This window comes from Convolutriloba macropyga, chromosome 9 (genome assembly GCF_964194025.1).
Source record: "Convolutriloba macropyga chromosome 9, txConMacr16.3, whole genome shotgun sequence".
Taxonomy (NCBI): Eukaryota; Metazoa; Xenacoelomorpha; order Acoela; family Convolutidae; genus Convolutriloba; species Convolutriloba macropyga.
This window is the reverse complement of record NC_134476.1, coordinates 33,858,617-33,877,518: the sequence shown is the minus strand read 5'-3', so window position 1 is coordinate 33,877,518 and position 18,902 is coordinate 33,858,617. Positions and strand designations below refer to the sequence as shown.

The 18,902-nt window shown below is 35.0% G+C and overlaps 1 protein-coding gene across 1 annotated transcript in view; it reads right to left on the bottom strand.

The window, feature by feature from the left end:
• Nucleotides 1-4,184: 4,184 nt before the first annotated feature.
• The window catches only part of LOC142346190 (uncharacterized), a 59,805-nt gene continuing 45,087 nt past the window's right edge, over nucleotides 4,185-18,902 (bottom strand). The window contains exons 6-11 of the mRNA XM_075398700.1: nucleotides 15,307-15,495; nucleotides 13,366-13,568; nucleotides 12,399-12,585; nucleotides 7,154-7,252; nucleotides 6,361-6,507; nucleotides 4,185-4,202 (exon numbers count right to left, since the gene is read on the bottom strand). Coding sequence (XP_075254815.1) covers nucleotides 4,185-4,202; nucleotides 6,361-6,507; nucleotides 7,154-7,252; nucleotides 12,399-12,585; nucleotides 13,366-13,568; nucleotides 15,307-15,495 — 843 coding nt within the window. The remainder of the gene's footprint in view (nucleotides 4,203-6,360; nucleotides 6,508-7,153; nucleotides 7,253-12,398; nucleotides 12,586-13,365; nucleotides 13,569-15,306; nucleotides 15,496-18,902) is intronic.

The following is an 18,902-nucleotide window of genomic DNA, read 5'->3' as shown; positions in this document are numbered from 1 at the left end:
TGTATTTCTCGCTAATCTAAATCCCACTTTTTGGCCGGACAACCTTGATGACTTATAATAGGTAACTAATTCCCAAAAATGTTCCTTCTGAACGGAAAATTAGTGGAGATTGTACGCTTCCAGCGCACTTTTGAATCATACCCCCTCCTAACTCCCTTCATAATAATCGACGTTCAAGAAATTGACTCCAATGATTCTTGGCAAATGTCAGTTTATCCAACATCACCATATTGGAATTACTTCTTCTTCATTATGGAGAACGCCCCATGTGTTCCAAAATCGCTAGACTCAGAATCCTTAATCCTAAATTAAAGATTGTTGATAAGAAATGATACTACCGTATCAGAATAAGTTAGTACAGATACAATTTTTTCAGAGATCTTTCACAAAAGTAGACAATAACACACTAGTACCTACGTTGATAATCCATTTTGAATATTTAGACTCCTGGGAAGACGGATACGTTACAGTCCTGCCAACTTCCCCCTTTTGGTACTTTTTTCTTACCTTGTCAACATCTGTCTCCACCACACTTCCATTTAATCTTGATAAAATCTGACCCTCTGTTTACTTCGATTCCCTTTTTCTCCTTTTGAACGCAAAAATGTGTTTTTTTAATAAAGAACGTTTAGTTAGAATCACGTATCTTCAGAAATCCTTCGATCTTATTTGCCCTGGCCTTCAAGATGTAGAACCATGTATCATTGTTTATTACGAAGATCAGGAAACAAGCCAAAAGGGAAACCTTAAAGTACGCCCCAACGACACGCAGTGGAAATTCTTCCTGTGCCTTGTCGATTTGAAGGACACTTTTCCAATTACTATCCACAGCCTTTTTTAAATAACACTTTAAAATTATGTCTGCTATTCTGAGTTATGTAAATAATTGGTTCTTTCCCAAATCCTCTCTTACTGACGAAAATGTTGTTGAATGCCCCATTTGTTACACATCCTGAAAGAAATTTAAGAAAATGCACGCAAATTCCAAAAATCAGCCCCCTCATTTTGCTTGCATCCCTTGTCGACAACAGTTATTTGAATATTGGGACCACCCCAATTGCCCCGTTTGCAACCAGCCAATATACACATCCAGTTATAATTACTATTTCCGATGCGATCTTTGTGGACAAACCAAGAAGGAGGTAGCCGAAACTTACCTTAGCCATTTCAAGACCCACAAAGACCACATTTTTTGCACAGAATGTATCAAGACCCTCAAATCCTGTCCTGTGTGTAAATACCCGATTACCCCCGACAATCCTTGGAGTTAAACCCAACCTGGTAAGTAAAACATTCAAGCCATTTAAGATGGGAAATAAAAACACAACCCCTTTCCAACCTTTGATCAATACACCCACTGGAATCGTATGTCCAATTTGTTTTAAGATTTGTAAGCGTTTTGAAAAATTTCACCCCACAAACGGTGATCAAGACCATTTTGTATGTTTTAGCTGTTATCGAGAATTGATAGCAAATAAAAGAAATACACATTGCCCACTGTGTAAAACAAAAATGTACCCCTTTCCCATTGTTTTTTATTATCAATGTGACTTATGCTATAGGATCAAAACCCAGTTATCTTTAAATCATTCAACTCATCTTTTATCGCACCCTAACTATAGTTTCTGTAATAATTGCATTTCAAATAGTCCGTCATGTCTTGTATGCAACAAAACTATTTAGCTTGAGCAAAATTCCTAAGAATAGCAGGTTTAGCGATAAATTTTTTATCCTCTCGGAACAATACAAAACAACGGAAAATTGGTGTTAACGATTATTCCTTATGCCCGCAACACCACTACGGCTTAAAAAAATAAAAATGTCCGCTTATACCGCTCTGGTTTCATTTCTTTCTTTCACCATGATTCTACCCCTAATACTCCTCATTTTGCACGCTCTGATTCATGCCTTCCTATTTTTCTTTGCGGAAGAATTAGAGCTCATTCTTTGGGTAATAGTCTTTGGTTCCTTCTAATTCTTTCTTTTACCGTGGTGGGATTGCATTTAGCAAATAATAAGACCACCAGCTAGTTTATAATAACAAAAAGCATTTAGCTAAAAATTAACTTTCAGCGTTAAACTCTTCTCTAGTCCCTCAACTTCAGCACCAAACGAGTTAGTCCAACACCCAGCAAAGAAGATGTCCAACTGTCAACCCGAAGGATACGACCCAATAACAAATTGGAATATTCACCACGAGTCTGCAACGGCAACAATGCCAGACCACAGTGGAAGAGCAATCCGACTCTCCAATATTGACGACCTCCTAACCGAACAAGATCACAGAAACATAAAATTATGTTGGGAAACACAAAAAGTTAGAGAGGATCAGCTGAATACCGAAAACCCCAGATTCGTGAATAATTTAAAGTACAGCCTCAAACCGGAATTTAACAGTTTTAGAGTAGAAGGGAAGACAACAATAACCAACAAATGTCTAAAAACCGTGCATGAAGTTCCTGTTTCAGAGGTTCCAGTAATTAACGTATTCCCCCTCCCAAGCTCAAAGAACGTGTGGAGGATAAAAGATCGCGATGTGAAAAATAGGAGCTACATTCTGTACAACAAAAATCTATGCACGTACATAAAAGCTCCTTATGAAGCAATAACAGCCTTCCCTGATGAAGAGAACGGGCAATATGAGTTAACAAATGCAGCCCTCATAACAGAAAACTCTACATTCCGGCAACAACTTTTCCAACGAGAACTAGAGGTAGAAGATTTGCAACTCCAATTAGAACAGCTGAAATTGGAAAGGAAAACGACCGGCGCGGCAAGCAACGATTATTGGCGCCGTCAATATTTGATATCGAATCGCCTCAAATGCCAGGGCGAAGATAACACGGTCAAGCTTGCAAGGTCGTACGCCACAACAAATCTCGAACTATCTGCAAAAGCAAGAAAAGCTGAGCAGCAGATAGCAGTATTAGAGAAGAAAAATCGTCAGCTAGAACAAAAACTAGAAGAAGCAAAGAACAAGTCCAAAAAACTTAAACGAAAAATGGCTCAGAGCGAAAACTAAAAATTTGGTATACTCAAGGTGATGGTTTATATTTTAAATGTTCACTAATACTTTTTAATACCGATCATGTACAACTGATGTAGTAAATCTTTCTTCGTTCTTAAAATCGGGGTGAGCTGTAACCGTAGAAACACCTTTCTAGTTCACTTTTAAAACCTTCCAAGGTCACAAAAAGTTGAGTTAGAGTTGAGTCACACTTGAAAACTTTGGCTCCGTGGTTCTTGCACCATATGGTACTTTCTACCACAAACATAAAAGAAGCAGCTACTGGAGAACCAACTGCCACTTTAAACAAACATCAAACTTGGTGAATAAATACTGAATCACCAAATGGTGTGTTATTTTCATCCCGCAACGTCAGATGTCGTTAACCATCTGACGTGGCGCAGATGGTTCTCTCTCGAAACGAAGTGGAGAGAGAGAAATCTCTAAATTGAAAAACTGAACACACCGAGAATCCTGAAAATCAGTTGGCAGAAAAACTGTTAAAAAATAGCCAAATTTTTTACTTGTAAAACTCTACTTACTTCCGCACATTCTCCTCACAAACAAACTCTCAGACTAAACTTTAGTTTTTTTTTCTAAAATCTAATCCGACCGTCCTGAAACTAAACTGGTAAGCCAAACTTAGTATAGCTCATAAGTTCCAGCTATCCCCGCTGATTTGAGAACGAAGAGCCTTTTATAGATGTTCAATATTATAGCTTTATATTTTAAATATTATTAGATTGGAACGGGTTTTCTAACTGTACACATAACTTGGTGAATTAATAACTTATTTAACCACATTAGTAATTTAACTGAGACTTATACGCACTAATCGGTAAACCAAGAGCGATAACACAGCGATTGGTTTACTTTATCATTTTCGAGGTTGTGGACAATTCGGATATATTCTGGATACAGCCCCGATTATGATAATACACTAATTTTTTTTGAAAAATACATGAGTTGTTGGGGTTTTGTATCTGTTCCTCGTTTGGTAGACAATTATGCCAAAATTGTGGATGAGCGGGGTTGGATTCTTATGTGCCATCGCACATTACCGAGCCTCCTTGTTTGAACTATTTTGCGAGGGGATTTAATTTCGGATACTGAAACATGATGCTTTTATTGCCCATGTGAATTTCCTTTACGATTGTAGACCCATTGGTTTAGTTGGCTAGTTAACATTTTCCCCCTGAAATTGAACTCAAAGAAATATAACAACAGAATATAGATGTCAGTTGTGTGCTTTAAATAATATAAACTCATCCAACACAAGTGATTTAAAAATCTCAGAAGAAAATAAACTCTCGCGAAAGAAAAAGCTAATCTGTATGTAAATAAATAAGATCTGCCTAGTAGTCAAAGAATTCAAAATCTTACAATAATCTTACCAAATATGAGAAACGTATCAGTACTAATTTCGATTTTTTCGATTTTGTCGATTTTTATTGTCTTCTTCACGAACAAACATTTCCAGGCCGAGTTGTAGGACGGAAATGACATCTAATCAGACTCCCTAAAAACTTAGATGTCTGAGTGGCCTTAAAAATGATAGTGATAATAGTCACACTTGAGTGCCCTTGAGTCTGATCAGAGAAGATTTTGAGCTCATTTAACCCTCTGTTAAATCTGCTGGTTTCCAAAAATTGTGACTGCAATTTAAAAAAAAATGTTTGACGAAGAAATATTGGCTCTAACACAAGCCCACGCAGTTGATACTTAGCTTGGTCACATGCACGGCGTGCTGTAGCCATCAAGAGCCTATCCTCTTTTTTAAAAAAAGCATAAACATCTGTTGATAAAGAAATTTTTAAAAGCAAAGTTACACACTCTCAGCTATTGTGAAAGAATCTTGCAACGTGGTACACAAATACTTGGCAAGACTTGGCAAGATTTCAAATGACGAATTTCCAGAAGGCCAATCTCGTTCCAATATAATTGAATGTTTTTGCTGAAAACCTCATTCTCAAAGAAATGAATATATATTAGGGTTACTCAAAAGTTTCATCCAGCTAGCGTTGTTATGATCAGACTATTTTGAGCTTGTGGTGTGTCTTATCAGAGAGGATTTAGATCGTCCGGTAAACTGTGTAGAGACTATTTACAATAGTCTCATCAGACAACCTCTTGAATGCAGGATGTTCTTATCTCAGAATATTTTAGTGCGATGAGAAACGGTTTTGAGCGCATGTTTGTTTGATCAGAATGGAGTTTGAACGCCATTTGGTGTGATCGTAAAGCACATATGGCTTTGATCAGATGCCCACGTTAAGGTGTCAGAGGGAAGCGACTTGCTTGGCACGTTGATTCTAGACCAAATTTACGGGGTTAAAGAATTGGTTAGAGTGCAAAAAAGTTTGGATAATGATCTAATTTTGGTCTGATCAGAGGCTGATTCAAGCGTATATTAGTCTGATCAAAGAAGGTTTCGAGCGCTTTCGAGTCCGATCAAAAATCTTTTTTAATACTTTTTTCAATTTTTTTGTCTTTTTTTACTGACAGAATTTGGCTAGGTCAAGATGCAACAAGAATGCAGCGTTCCGATCAGAGATTCGTTTATAATCTCATGGTGCCGATTAGAACCAAGGGGTCCAGCTGATAGCAGTTGTCAGTCCTTCTTACAAATAATTTGAATACATGCTCATCGAGACGTTTTTATGGAAAACTGTATAAATTCGTCTCTTGAGTCAGCAACATGCACCAATGGCCTACTATTTTGATTTTCTATTATTGTTATTTCGAAAATTTGATTTCGTTTTCATGGGAATACTCTAAGAATTGGTTTTTACCTAGTTGAATATATAACTGCTAACATCAATTTGTTTGAAAAATATGTTATAGCGATTTTGAGGGATTTAAACATAATTGAAACCATTCTCTGATCAGACTATGTCGAGCGCACTTTAGTCTGATCAGAGACGATTTCAAGTGCATACTATTCTGCTCAGAGGAGGACTTGAACGTGCACTGCAGCAGTGACTTTTGAACGCGTGATAATCTGATCAGAAGTAATTTCGAGCGCACAAACATCTGAACAATGGTCTGGAGTTTAATTATTGGCCAGGTTTTCACAAAGGTCTGGACAGTGGTCTGATTTCGGTCTGATCAGAGGTTACGTCGGCCAGGAACGGTCTGATCAGAGGTCAGATCCGTCTGGCACCTCAACCTGGGTGTCATTTTGGTTTTGGAGGATCTAGTCAGATGTCAATCTGGCATGGAACCATCTGATCAGATGTCATTTCTGTGTGCGATGATTTGATCGGAGTTTTCGTCTGGGACCTTAGACTGGGTTGTTATCTGAAATTGTAAGAAAATATTACTCTGAAGCGCAAAAAAGCCAAATTACGCACCGTAAATTGCTCGAGAACAGTTGCCTCGCATTCCTGTGACATGGTAACTGCAAAGTGGACAGCCGACGCACTGCCAGCATTCATTGCTACAGTTGGGTTGTCCTGGTCCATCATTCCCACGATCTCAACCGAGGGAAAAGGACATTCCTGGGTTAACAAAGACATTATTTTGATCTTATCTGTCAGTGACGTCAGAACCACTCCACCGAGCATAACAATTACTATAGGGTTATCTATGTTCATATGGTCATTTCTCACATTTCTTTTTACGGAAAGTTTATTATTTATGTAACACTATCTATATTCAGTTAATATCTCAAACTGTATACTATCGGGGGCGTAATGCTCTCAAAAAATTTTAGGCAAATTGTATGTTTCTTGTTTTTTTTCAGCTATTGCAACATTTTGACTATGGACAATTTAGGTTAGCAGGGTCACATTGGCACATTTATTAAGAGGCGAATAGGTTTTCTCCGGTAAGAAAGTGCTTCGTTTTGCAGTCCTGAATAAATGGGAGAGAGAATTTCAACTCGCATTTTGCTTGCGTTTTTGTGTTACCGAGTTTGAGTAACTATTACCATATAAGGGAAAGCAGAATGTCTCAAGTATTTATAATGGAAAAGAACTCCGAGAATTATGGAGTTGAGGATAAGAAGATAAAAGCCATTTTGGAAAGTCAATTCCGATATCCCTAAAAGTGCCAAATCTACCCTGGTGTGTCAGTTTTGTTTTTTTTTGTTTACTATAGATAGCAATCGACTGTTGTTGTTGTTAATATTATCCACAAAAGTACCTTTTTCTGATCATGTATTTCTTTCAGTATAAATTTTGCCTCACACTGTCTGAACTCAATGGTCCCGTGTTGCACCAGGAACACATCCGACACCAGAGCCTGTCAAATACAAAAAGCGATCAATTGAAAGTTTCCAAAAGAAATGGCATGACAAATTTGATGAAGAAATTTCTCAAACTGAACTAATTTTGTTTTCAACAAAACTGATCAACAAAATTGTCTGTTCCCAAAAAACTTACATTATCGTCTTTGACTTGAACTCAATATTTTGTAAAAAATCTTGCATGATCTGAAGTCTATCGCTATTTGTAGAAACAGTCAAGCAACTTGCAAACAGTTAAAACTTGAAGAAGTTGAATCCTCTGAAAAATTTAAAACTCTTTCTTTGAAATATTTTTCAAAAGTATGGAATATACATGAGGCATGAATTTTTCTTCAGCAAAATTTTGACTTTCTTTACGACCCTGGAACTGGATGACATGATATTTCAGCCCTAAATCATAAAGCAACACGTCTGATTTTTTGCTAAGCACAGTTCTGTTCATGTCACATTTTACAATTTTACCATTCGTGAATCAATTTTCTGTATTTAACCGAGCATGGTGTTGATTCATTCTGGTTGTCAACTACAGAGTTCACAGCCCTAAACCCTGCTATTGTTTTTTGCCGACTGCCGGTAATTTGCCCAAAGCTAATCGCCGAGTGCTCTTCATCTGACCAGATCTAATTGCAGACTGCGCTTCATCTGACTATAGTTCATTGCCCAATGCCCCATAATTAGGCACCAATATTTGCCTACTGAACCAAAACTAGAAACTAATAGTTACTGACTGCCCCAATTCTCCGCAGAGATACAACAAATATGATCATATGGCCCAGAAATTTTTTTTCCTTTTTTGTAATTATGGTACGTATAAATAACAGGAGAAAAAAGAATTTGATACAGATTTTGCCATTTCTATCGCTTTTATTGCAAACAAAACCGAGTCCATAACAAGATTTCTGTGCACTCTTGGTGCCATTTCTTTGACGGATCTTTGCATTCGGCTGGAGATAGTCGTGCTATTTTTTGTACATTAAGAAGTATGGAGCGCACACGAATGTCATTTCTACTTTCAACTCCACAAAAGAGAAAATTTTCAAGTAAAGTGAAAATTGTCAAGTCTCATCTAAAGGCGTGATCAAATTCTTTTTCAAATATTGATGACAAGTTGTCAGAGAAAATAGTTTGGGACAAATTTTCATTTATACTTGAAACCGAATTTGATCACATATTTAAGTAACAGATGAAAGTCTTCACTTTTCTGTAACCTGAAAAGAAATTTGTTGCAGAGAAGAAGGTAGCAATGACAGTCGTGTGCGCTCCATAATTCTGATTGTAAAAAAATTGCAACACTTTTGTAAGACAAATGTAAAAAACCGTTATGAAAATGGATCCAAGCGTGCGCAAAAATGATGTTTAGGTTTCGAGTTTTTTTCCCACAAAAGGGAGAAGAGAGCTGAAATTATACATTTTTATATCAGATAAAATAATTCTAGAATTGAAAAATTACAAATTCTGTTTTGGCTGTTAAAAGCAGATAGTATCCAAAAGCTTATTGTTCCGACCCTCTTGAGGGGGGAGGAACTATATACTCAAATGGGTTTTTTTTTGTTCCGTGAATATTCGCCGCTCGATATATTCATCGTAGAGAGTTGAGACTGGTATCATTAGAAAGCTCGTCCAGAGTAGAATATGGAATTAAAAAGATTTTTTTAATTTTCGTTTTCTACAGGGAGTTATCGAGGTTTAAACTTCTGAGAAAAGAAGAGTGAATTCACGTTGTTTTTATTCACATTTTCCGGAATTTTTGCCTAAATTTTCGTCAATTTTGCTAAAGTTTGTTATAATTTTTGGGAATAGTGTCGTTGATTTTATTTTTGAAGACGAACAAGCATTGTTGATTGTTTTGATTTAATTTTTTTGTTCAAAAAATCTGGATAAACATTTCAAAATTTAGCCTTTTTCATCAAAAACAGCACGAAATAAGCTACTTTAGTCCACTTTGATTAAATTTTCCGACAGTACACCCCAAACAACACTCATAAAATCTTTGTAGACTCAGGGGGGCGCTATTTCTACTTCATAGTCCACTGAGAGTGCACTGTAATTAAAACTTTGCCGTTTTTTGCTAACTTTACTCGTTGATTATCAAAAATGCAGAATTTATTTTCAGTTTTCAACTAACAAATTATCTATATCTACAACATTCGAAAAATCAATTGTTCCTAACGGATAATAAGTATTAGCAGGGCTAGTTTTGGGCCAATCTTGGACTGTTACAATCCAAAAAAAATCGGAAATCGGGTTGTAATCAGTCGGTCTTTTTTTTTAAAAAAAAAAACTTTTTTTTAATAATAAAGAACAGAACATATCAAATCAAAGCTCAGGAGTGATAGGTCCAACCAATTCGCTTGCTAAGCAGCTTCAAGCTAATGCATTTAGTTTTTTAATTGAAAGTTTATGGTCGTTTCTTTTTTTAAAAATAATTGACTTTTCAATAAATAATGGCTTAATTAACTTTTCCTCTATTTTTTTCTTACATAGTTCAATTTCCAGCTTAGTGTCAGCAAAGAAAGACTGTTTCTTCTTTCTACTGATTTAACATTTATTCTCGGTTGCAGTTTTAAGCCTGATATTATTGTTTTCTGGCTTTTTGATACTACAAGATTTCAGATTTTTGTTTGTTTTGATATTTGCCAGTTTTTCACGTTTTCTAATTTTGTCACATTATCACATTATTGACAGTTCTCATGTCACCTTATTAGCATTTAGAATAAAACACAATTGAACATATTAAAATCTTGAAAGATATACATCATTGTTTTAACGTCCTCGACGCCTCTTTCTTGAAGAAATCAATTGAACTTTTTTATTTTGTCTCTAACTGTCATTTATACTTTGTCGTTTCGGTCGTATGAAATTTCCTGTATAGTGATAGCTTTCATTGGCTTTTCATGGAAGAATAGAAGAACCGATATTCTGATATTAGTAGATAGCTGATGGCTTTCATGACTTTGAAAACAATTGTTTTCCAAAATTAAAAAAAAACTTTTTAACTTCGCAATTTTGTTCTTTTTATGTTTCTGTTTGTTACCTAATCTCGTCAGTTAATTACAGGTCAAATATGACAATATGGGTGTTAAGGGAATAAAAGGGATTGGTGTCCCAAATTTTTTTTTAAAGAATTTGTTATGACCTTACTGGCTTTGACACCGGTTTTTCACAAAAAAAAGTAAATTAATTTGATTTTTGTCATATTTGACGTTCTTTTTGTAGATGCAAGAAATATTCTGGATGATTACAGGTCTCGAAGGCTTCTTTTTCATGAATAAACGACCCTATTTAAATAGCTCTTTTTGTAATTAATGCCTTTCATGACATTGAATGTAATTTTGTTTCGAAAAAAAAAATTAAAATTATTACATACTTTAGCACTTCGCTTTTTTGTCTACTTGTTACCTAGTCTTACTAATGAATGGCCACGTACTACATTATAGTTGTTTGAAGAAGGCGCAATCAGATATATTTTGAGTGCCAAAATTTGGCTTGACGGTTTTGACAGCGTTTTCTGGCAAGTTTCAATTGAAATTTTGTTTGTTCTTTGTTGTTCTTTTTAGCCGCTTTAAAAAATGAATAAGGACAGGTCCTAATGCCCTTCTATAGAAGCAGTGGAAATCGTAAATTTGTGGTAATATTAATTGATTGCTAATGGTATTTATTACTTTGAAGTTAACTGTTTCAAAAAAATAAGTTAATTTTTTTACTTTACTGTTTTTGTTCTTTTTTGTCTAATTGTTACCAAATCTTTTTATGGACTGGTCCATATGTTTTCTGGTGATTTATAAGTTTTTTTATTTTTATGTTTATCTGACGGTATGTTGACTTTGTTATTAATTTTAGTTTTTAAGAGGGACATAAATTTTTTGATGTAATTAGTATTTGTTGTTGTTGTTTTTTTGATTTTGCTGTTCGTCTTGACTCGCTTTCTTAATATTGACATATTACAGCAATCTAATGCATCAATTTTTACTCCACTGAGTTATTTGCTTTGGAGGCTATCTTATCGTTTATACAGAATTTTTTGAAAAAGACTTGGGCTTTTTTGGGATTCGCAAAAAATAAATTTTGGGTTTTTCTATCTGTTCCTCATTTGGAAGACAATTATGCCAAAATTGTGGATGGGCGGGGTTGGAACGTTATGTGCCATCGCACATTACCGAGCCACCTTGTTGTTAATGTAGATTAGCATTGAATTATGACAGAAAAATAGATTTATTTCCTCTGTGTCTGCTTTGATTTTTATCTTGATTCTTTATCAATTTTCGTATTGTTTAAAGATTTTCAAATTAATTAATAATTTTGGATTTTTTTCCTTACAAAAATGTTAAAAGATTTGACGTACCAATTAGACTTAACCTTCTAATTTTCTTCTGTTTCGATAAAAATTTAACAAAGTTTAGTTCATGCTTTTACTGGATTAGCTTTCCAACTGCTTTAATTTAGGCCCAATTCATTTCCTTAAATTTCTTCCGCTTTCAAAGTCAATTTTTTAAAACAAAAAAAATAAGATATTTTTTTAAAGCGCGTAGCACTAAGTCAACTACCCGAAAATCAAGGAAATCAAGTCAAAAACAAAACAACCAAGAGCACTGGGATAAAGCAATAAAAATTGTTCAATATCATATTAAGTTAACTCAATCTTTATTTGCAAATTGGGGATTCTTGCTGTGTTATTTTGAGTGACTCTTTTTGCTTTTTTAGACCTGTTCTCTTTCGTACCCTCCCCCAAGCTTCGTGGACAAATATATTTTAGAAACGCAAATTGTAATTGCGGGGCATAAAAACAAGGGTGGCGAAAAAGATTAGATCCAAAAATTCTTTTACGCTGGTTACATCAAAATTTTACCAATACAAGATTCGATGTTAATCTCACTTGTGAGATCTTGCAAGATTATATATAACCTTCAACAAGAGTAACATTGTCTTACAAGAATCATGAAAAATTAACAACGGCTTGCAAGATACTACAAGAGTAGCGTCGAAGCGATCCCGTTTTTCGCCTCCTTTCCTAATACTAGAAAATGTAAAAATCTCAAAAACAGTCGTTGACCAAGTTTCCTATCTTCGCCAAGAAAGGAAGATTTTAGCCAGAACAATTGATATTTTAGTGAAAGAACCTTCAACAAGTGAAAGGTCTCTTACTATGTTTGGGCATTTCTCCAGAATGTTTTCACCGAAAGTTGCCCTGAAGTCCACAATGAAGTCAAAATTTTCCTGTTCTGTGAAGTACTTGATGTGTTTCCGGGTAACCATCACTGGATCGTATTCAGACACGAAGGAGATAGCCGAGTCATTCCAGAAGTTGATTTCGTTTTGGAATGCAACATACCTGAACAATTAAGGTAATAGTTTTGATCACAAGATTCTAGCGTTTTTTTTCTGAGTCAATTATGATTATTAGTCATACAGGTCGTATACTATCCGAAGATTTTTGCATGATTTATTTCTAGTTCTACAAGAATCATGAATGGTGATCAGAATTCTGTTTGCAGCAGTTTTAATATGCGAGAGATCGGTTTCGAAATGCTTGCTTTCTATCGTCTGTTTTATCGATCATTTATGATTTCTTTGATTCCATACTAATAAAAAATATTAAACGATCCTAATTTTTTTTATCTTATATTAGAAAAAAATCTTATTCGCAATACAATAGTAAAAGGAAATGGGCCATAATTTGTACGGCACGATTTAGGATCCTTGTATGACAACTAAGGAATGGCGGCGACCAAGGATTGTAAGTGACGAAAATTGTTATTAAACTTAGCAACATTTACAACTACTTGGAAAAAGTAGGATGAGAGATCTGTCATGCACTCATGTATTTGCACTAAGTCGAGATAAAACTCATAGATACAGTTACGATGGTTGAAAACATGAAATCAAAACTGTCGTGTATCAAATTGGGGGCTCAAAAAACCGAAAAACATTTGACATTAGAACCTTTCAAATCGTCCGAACGTTTATCATCTCTCAACAAAATTCATCCTAACAAGATCTAGTTTAAATTGTCGAGCATACCAAGTTTTGACAAGTCTTGGTGCGGAATGTGATGGTTCCAATCTTTAAACAAAGAATTATTTCAGATAATCCATTGAAAAAATTTGGGCACCTGGACTTGAGAACCATCCGTGGTTCCACATCGACAATAGCACCCGCAGCTGCAATGTCATTTGGACAGTCAGTGACCTTGAGGGTCTGTCTGATGACGTAATTAGTGGATGTGTCGAAGGGTGAGGGTTGCACTGTTGCACGCACTGAGAAGTCGCGACTGGCAGACACAGAATTGGCCAGAATGTCAATCGAACAACTAATCTGTAAATGGAACAAAAGTGGATGACATTTTGGATCTATTTTGACCCCTGCCCGCTTAGCGAGCTTTTAACATTTACCTCCCCCCCACTATTTGCAAGTGCTAGTTTTTTAAATAGTAACGGGCTCTATAAATAATAAGTGATTTTAATAATTTGTATGGAATCCTCAACGCATTGAGGAACAGTTGCCAAAAATTGTGTCAAAATTGTGAAGTTCACAAAACTCTTGTCAGTATCCTTGCTTTAACTTGAACCGAAGCGAACCAAAACTTATCAACAAGAAACTTAGAAATCCTAGTTATCCAGACCGTGTAATTTTGAACGCACGGCACACCCCTTGTGCGTTCATTTCTGTCTCAGCATATCAATTTTCGGTCTGGAACCTCAGCCTGGGCTATCCGGTTAATGGTACGTTATCATTGATCTTCTGCGATATAAAATTGTCAACTCTCGTTTTCAAACATAAGAAGCCGTCGGTACGTCCAGTTTCGAAGATAAGAAATAAGCGGTATCTTTGTTCCGACCCTCTTGAGGGGGGAGGAACTATATATTCAACTGGGTTTTTTTTGGTTCCGTGAATTTTCGCCGCTCGATATATTCATCGTAGAGAGTTGAGACTGGTATCATTAGAAAGCTCATCCAGCGTAGAATATTGAATTAAAAAATTTTTTTAATTTTCGATTTCTACAGAGAGTTATCGAGGTTTAAAGTTCTGAGAAAAGAAGAGTGAATTCACGTTGTTTTTATTCACATTTTCCAGAATTTTTGCCTAAATTTTCGTCAATTTTGCTAAAATTTGTTATAATTTTTAAGAATCGTGTCGTTAATTTTATTTTTGAAGACGAACAAGCATTGTTGTTTGTTTTGATTTAATTTTTTTGGTCAAAAAATCTGGATAAACATTTCAAAATTTAGACTTTTTCATCAAAAACAGAACGAAATAAGCTAATTTAGTCCACTTTGAATAAATTTGCCGACAGTACATCCCCAAACAACACTCAAAAAATCTTTGTAGACTCAGAGGGGGGCTAATTCTACTTCAGAGTCCGCTGAGAGTGCACTGTAGTTAAAACCTTGCCGTTTTTTGCCAACTTTACTCGTTGATTATCAAAAATGCAGAATTTATTTTGAGTTTTCAACTAACAAATTATCCATATCTACAACATTCGAAAAATCAGTTATTCCTAAGGGACAATAAGTATTATTAGGGCTTTTTTTGGGCCATTCTAGGACTGTTACAATCCAAAAAAAAAATCGGGTTTTAATCAGTCGGTCTTTTTTTTTAAAAAAAAGACTTTTTTTTTAATAATAAAAAACAGAACATATCAAATCAAAGCTCAGGAGTGATAGGTCCAACGGATTTGCTTGTTAACCAGCTCCAAGCTCATGCATTAAGTTTTTTAAAGTAGGATGAGAGATCTGTCATGCACTCATGTATTTGCACTAAGTCGAGATAAAACTCATAGATACAGTTACGATGGTTGAAAACATGAAATCAAAACTGTCGTGTATCAAATTGGGGGCTCAAAAAACCGAAAAACATTTGACATTAGAACCTTTCAAATCGTCCGAACGTTTATCATCTCTCAACAAAATTCATCCTAACAAGATCTAGTTTAAATTGTCGAGCATACCAAGTTTTGACAAGTCTTGGTGCGGAATGTGATGGTTCCAATCTTTAAACAAAGAATTATTTCAGATAATCCATTGAAAAAATTTGGGCACCTGGACTTGAGAACCATCCGTGGTTCCACATCGACAATAGCACCCGCAGCTGCAATGTCATTTGGACAGTCAGTGACCTTGAGGGTCTGTCTGATGACGTAATTAGTGGATGTGTCGAAGGGTGAGGGTTGCACTGTTGCACGCACTGAGAAGTCGCGACTGGCAGACACAGAATTGGCCAGAATGTCAATCGAACAACTAATCTGTAAATGGAACAAAAGTGGATGACATTTTGGATCTATTTTGACCCCTGCCCGCTTAGCGAGCTTTTAACATTTACCTCCCCCCCACTATTTGCAAGTGCTAGTTTTTTAAATAGTAACGGGCTCTATAAATAATAAGTGATTTTAATAATTTGTATGGAATCCTCAACGCATTGAGGAACAGTTGCCAAAAATTGTGTCAAAATTGTGAAGTTCACAAAACTCTTGTCAGTATCCTTGCTTTAACTTGAACCGAAGCGAACCAAAACTTATCAACAAGAAACTTAGAAATCCTAGTTATCCAGACCGTGTAATTTTGAACGCACGGCACACCCCTTGTGCGTTCATTTCTGTCTCAGCATATCAATTTTCGGTCTGGAACCTCAGCCTGGGCTATCCGGTTAATGGTACGTTATCATTGATCTTCTGCGATATAAAATTGTCAACTCTCGTTTTCAAACATAAGAAGCCGTCGGTACGTCCAGTTTCGAAGATAAGAAATAAGCGGTATCTTTGTTCCGACCCTCTTGAGGGGGGAGGAACTATATATTCAACTGGGTTTTTTTTGGTTCCGTGAATTTTCGCCGCTCGATATATTCATCGTAGAGAGTTGAGACTGGTATCATTAGAAAGCTCATCCAGCGTAGAATATTGAATTAAAAAATTTTTTTAATTTTCGATTTCTACAGAGAGTTATCGAGGTTTAAAGTTCTGAGAAAAGAAGAGTGAATTCACGTTGTTTTTATTCACATTTTCCAGAATTTTTGCCTAAATTTTCGTCAATTTTGCTAAAATTTGTTATAATTTTTAAGAATCGTGTCGTTAATTTTATTTTTGAAGACGAACAAGCATTGTTGTTTGTTTTGATTTAATTTTTTTGGTCAAAAAATCTGGATAAACATTTCAAAATTTAGACTTTTTCATCAAAAACAGAACGAAATAAGCTAATTTAGTCCACTTTGAATAAATTTGCCGACAGTACATCCCCAAACAACACTCAAAAAATCTTTGTAGACTCAGAGGGGGGCTAATTCTACTTCAGAGTCCGCTGAGAGTGCACTGTAGTTAAAACCTTGCCGTTTTTTGCCAACTTTACTCGTTGATTATCAAAAATGCAGAATTTATTTTGAGTTTTCAACTAACAAATTATCCATATCTACAACATTCGAAAAATCAGTTATTCCTAAGGGACAATAAGTATTATTAGGGCTTTTTTTGGGCCATTCTAGGACTGTTACAATCCAAAAAAAAAATCGGGTTTTAATCAGTCGGTCTTTTTTTTTAAAAAAAAGACTTTTTTTTTTAATAATAAAAAACAGAACATATCAAATCAAAGCTCAGGAGTGATAGGTCCAACGGATTTGCTTGTTAACCAGCTCCAAGCTCATGCATTAAGTTTTTTAATTGAAAATTTATGGTTGTTTCTTTTTTTAAAAATAATTGACTTTTCAATAAATAATGGCTTAATTAACTTTTCCTCTATTTTTTTCTTACATAGTTCAATTTCCAGCTTAGTGTCAGCAAAGAAAGACTGTTTCTTCATTCTACTGATTTAACATTTATTTTCGGTTGCAGTTTTAAGCCTGATATTATTGTTTTCTGGCTTTGATACTACAAGATTTCAGATTTTTTTTGTTTTGATATTTGCCAGTTTTTCACGTTTTCTAATTTTGTCACATTATCACATTTTTGACGGTTCTCATGTCACCTCATTAGCATTCAGAATAAGGCCCAATTGAAAATATTAAAATTCTGAAAGATACACATCATCGTTTTAACGGCCTCGACGCCTCTTTCTTGAAGAAATCAATTGAATTTTTTAATTTTGTCTCTAACTCTCATTTATACTTTGTCATTTCGGTCGTATGAAATTTCCTGTATAGTGATAGCTTTCATTGGCTTTTCATAGAAGAGTAGAAGAACCGATTTTCTGATATTAGTAGATAGCTGATGGCTTTCATGACGATCAAAACAATCGTTTTCAAAATTTAAAAAAAAAAATTTTCAACTTCGCAATTTTGTTCTTTTTATGTTTCTCTTTGTTACCTAATCTCGTTAGTTAACTACAGGTCAAATATAACAATATGGGTGTCAAAGGAATAAGAGGGATTGGTGTCCCAAAATCTTTTAAAGAATTTGTTATGACCTTACTGGCTTCGACACCGGTTTTTCACAAAAAAAAAGTAAACTAATGTGATTTTTGTCATATTTGACTTTCTTTTTGTAGATGCAAGAAATATTCTGGATAATTAAAGGTCTCGAGGGCTTTTTTTGAATAAACGACCCTATTTAAATAGCTCTTTTTGTTATGAATGCGTTTCATGACATTAAATGTAATTTTGTTTCGAAAAAAAATTACATACTTTAGCACTTCGCTTTTTTGTCTGCTTGTTACCTAGTCTTTCTAATGAATAGCCACGTACTAAATTATAGCTGTCTGAAGAAGGCGCAATCAAATGTATTTTGAGTGCCAAAAATTGGCTTGACGGTTTTGACAGCGTTTTCTGTCAAGTTTCAATTGAAATTTTGTTTGTTCTTTGTTGTTCTTTTTAGCCGCTTTAAAAAATGAATAAGGACAGGTCCTAATGCCCTTCTATAGAAGTAGTGGAAATCGTAAATTTGTGGTAATATTAATTGATTCCTAATGGTATTTATTACTTTGAAGTTAACTGTTTCAAAAAAATAAGTTAATTTTTTTACTTTACTGTTTTTGTTCTTTCTTGTATAATTGTTACCAAACCTTTATATGGACTGGTCGCATATGTTTTCTGGGGATTTATAAGTTATTTTTGTTTAGTTTTGGGTTTATCTGACGGTATGTTGATTTTGTTATTAAATTTAGTATCTAAGACGGACATAAATTTTTTGATGTAATTAATGTTTGTTGTTGTTGTTGTTTGATTTTGGTTTTCGTCTTGACTCGCTTTCTTAATATTGACATATTACAGCAATCTAATGCATCAACTTTTACTCCACTGAGTTTTTTGCTTTGGAGGCTATCTTATCGTTGATACAGAATTTTTTGAAAAAGACTTGGGCTTTTTTGGGAATCGCAAAAATTAATTTTTGGGTTCTTCTATCTGTTCCTCATTTGGTAGACAATTATGCCAAATTTGTGGATGGGCGGGGTCGGAACCTTATGTGCCATCGCACATTACCGAGCCGCCTTGTTGGCTATAAGCGTTAAAAATGTCATTTTCTCAGTCGGTGTACGAACTTAAAAAATCGGGCTGCTATGTCGGCTTCAAAGGCAAGAGTTTGAGTTTCGATGCTTGCAATTAATCCCATTTCAAAGAAATATCCCATTCCGACCAGAGGATATCACTAAACAAAAATTCGGAAATGATGAAATTTTGATTTTCTGTATCATTTTTTAAAGTGATTTAACATGTTTTCAGCCGAAGGTG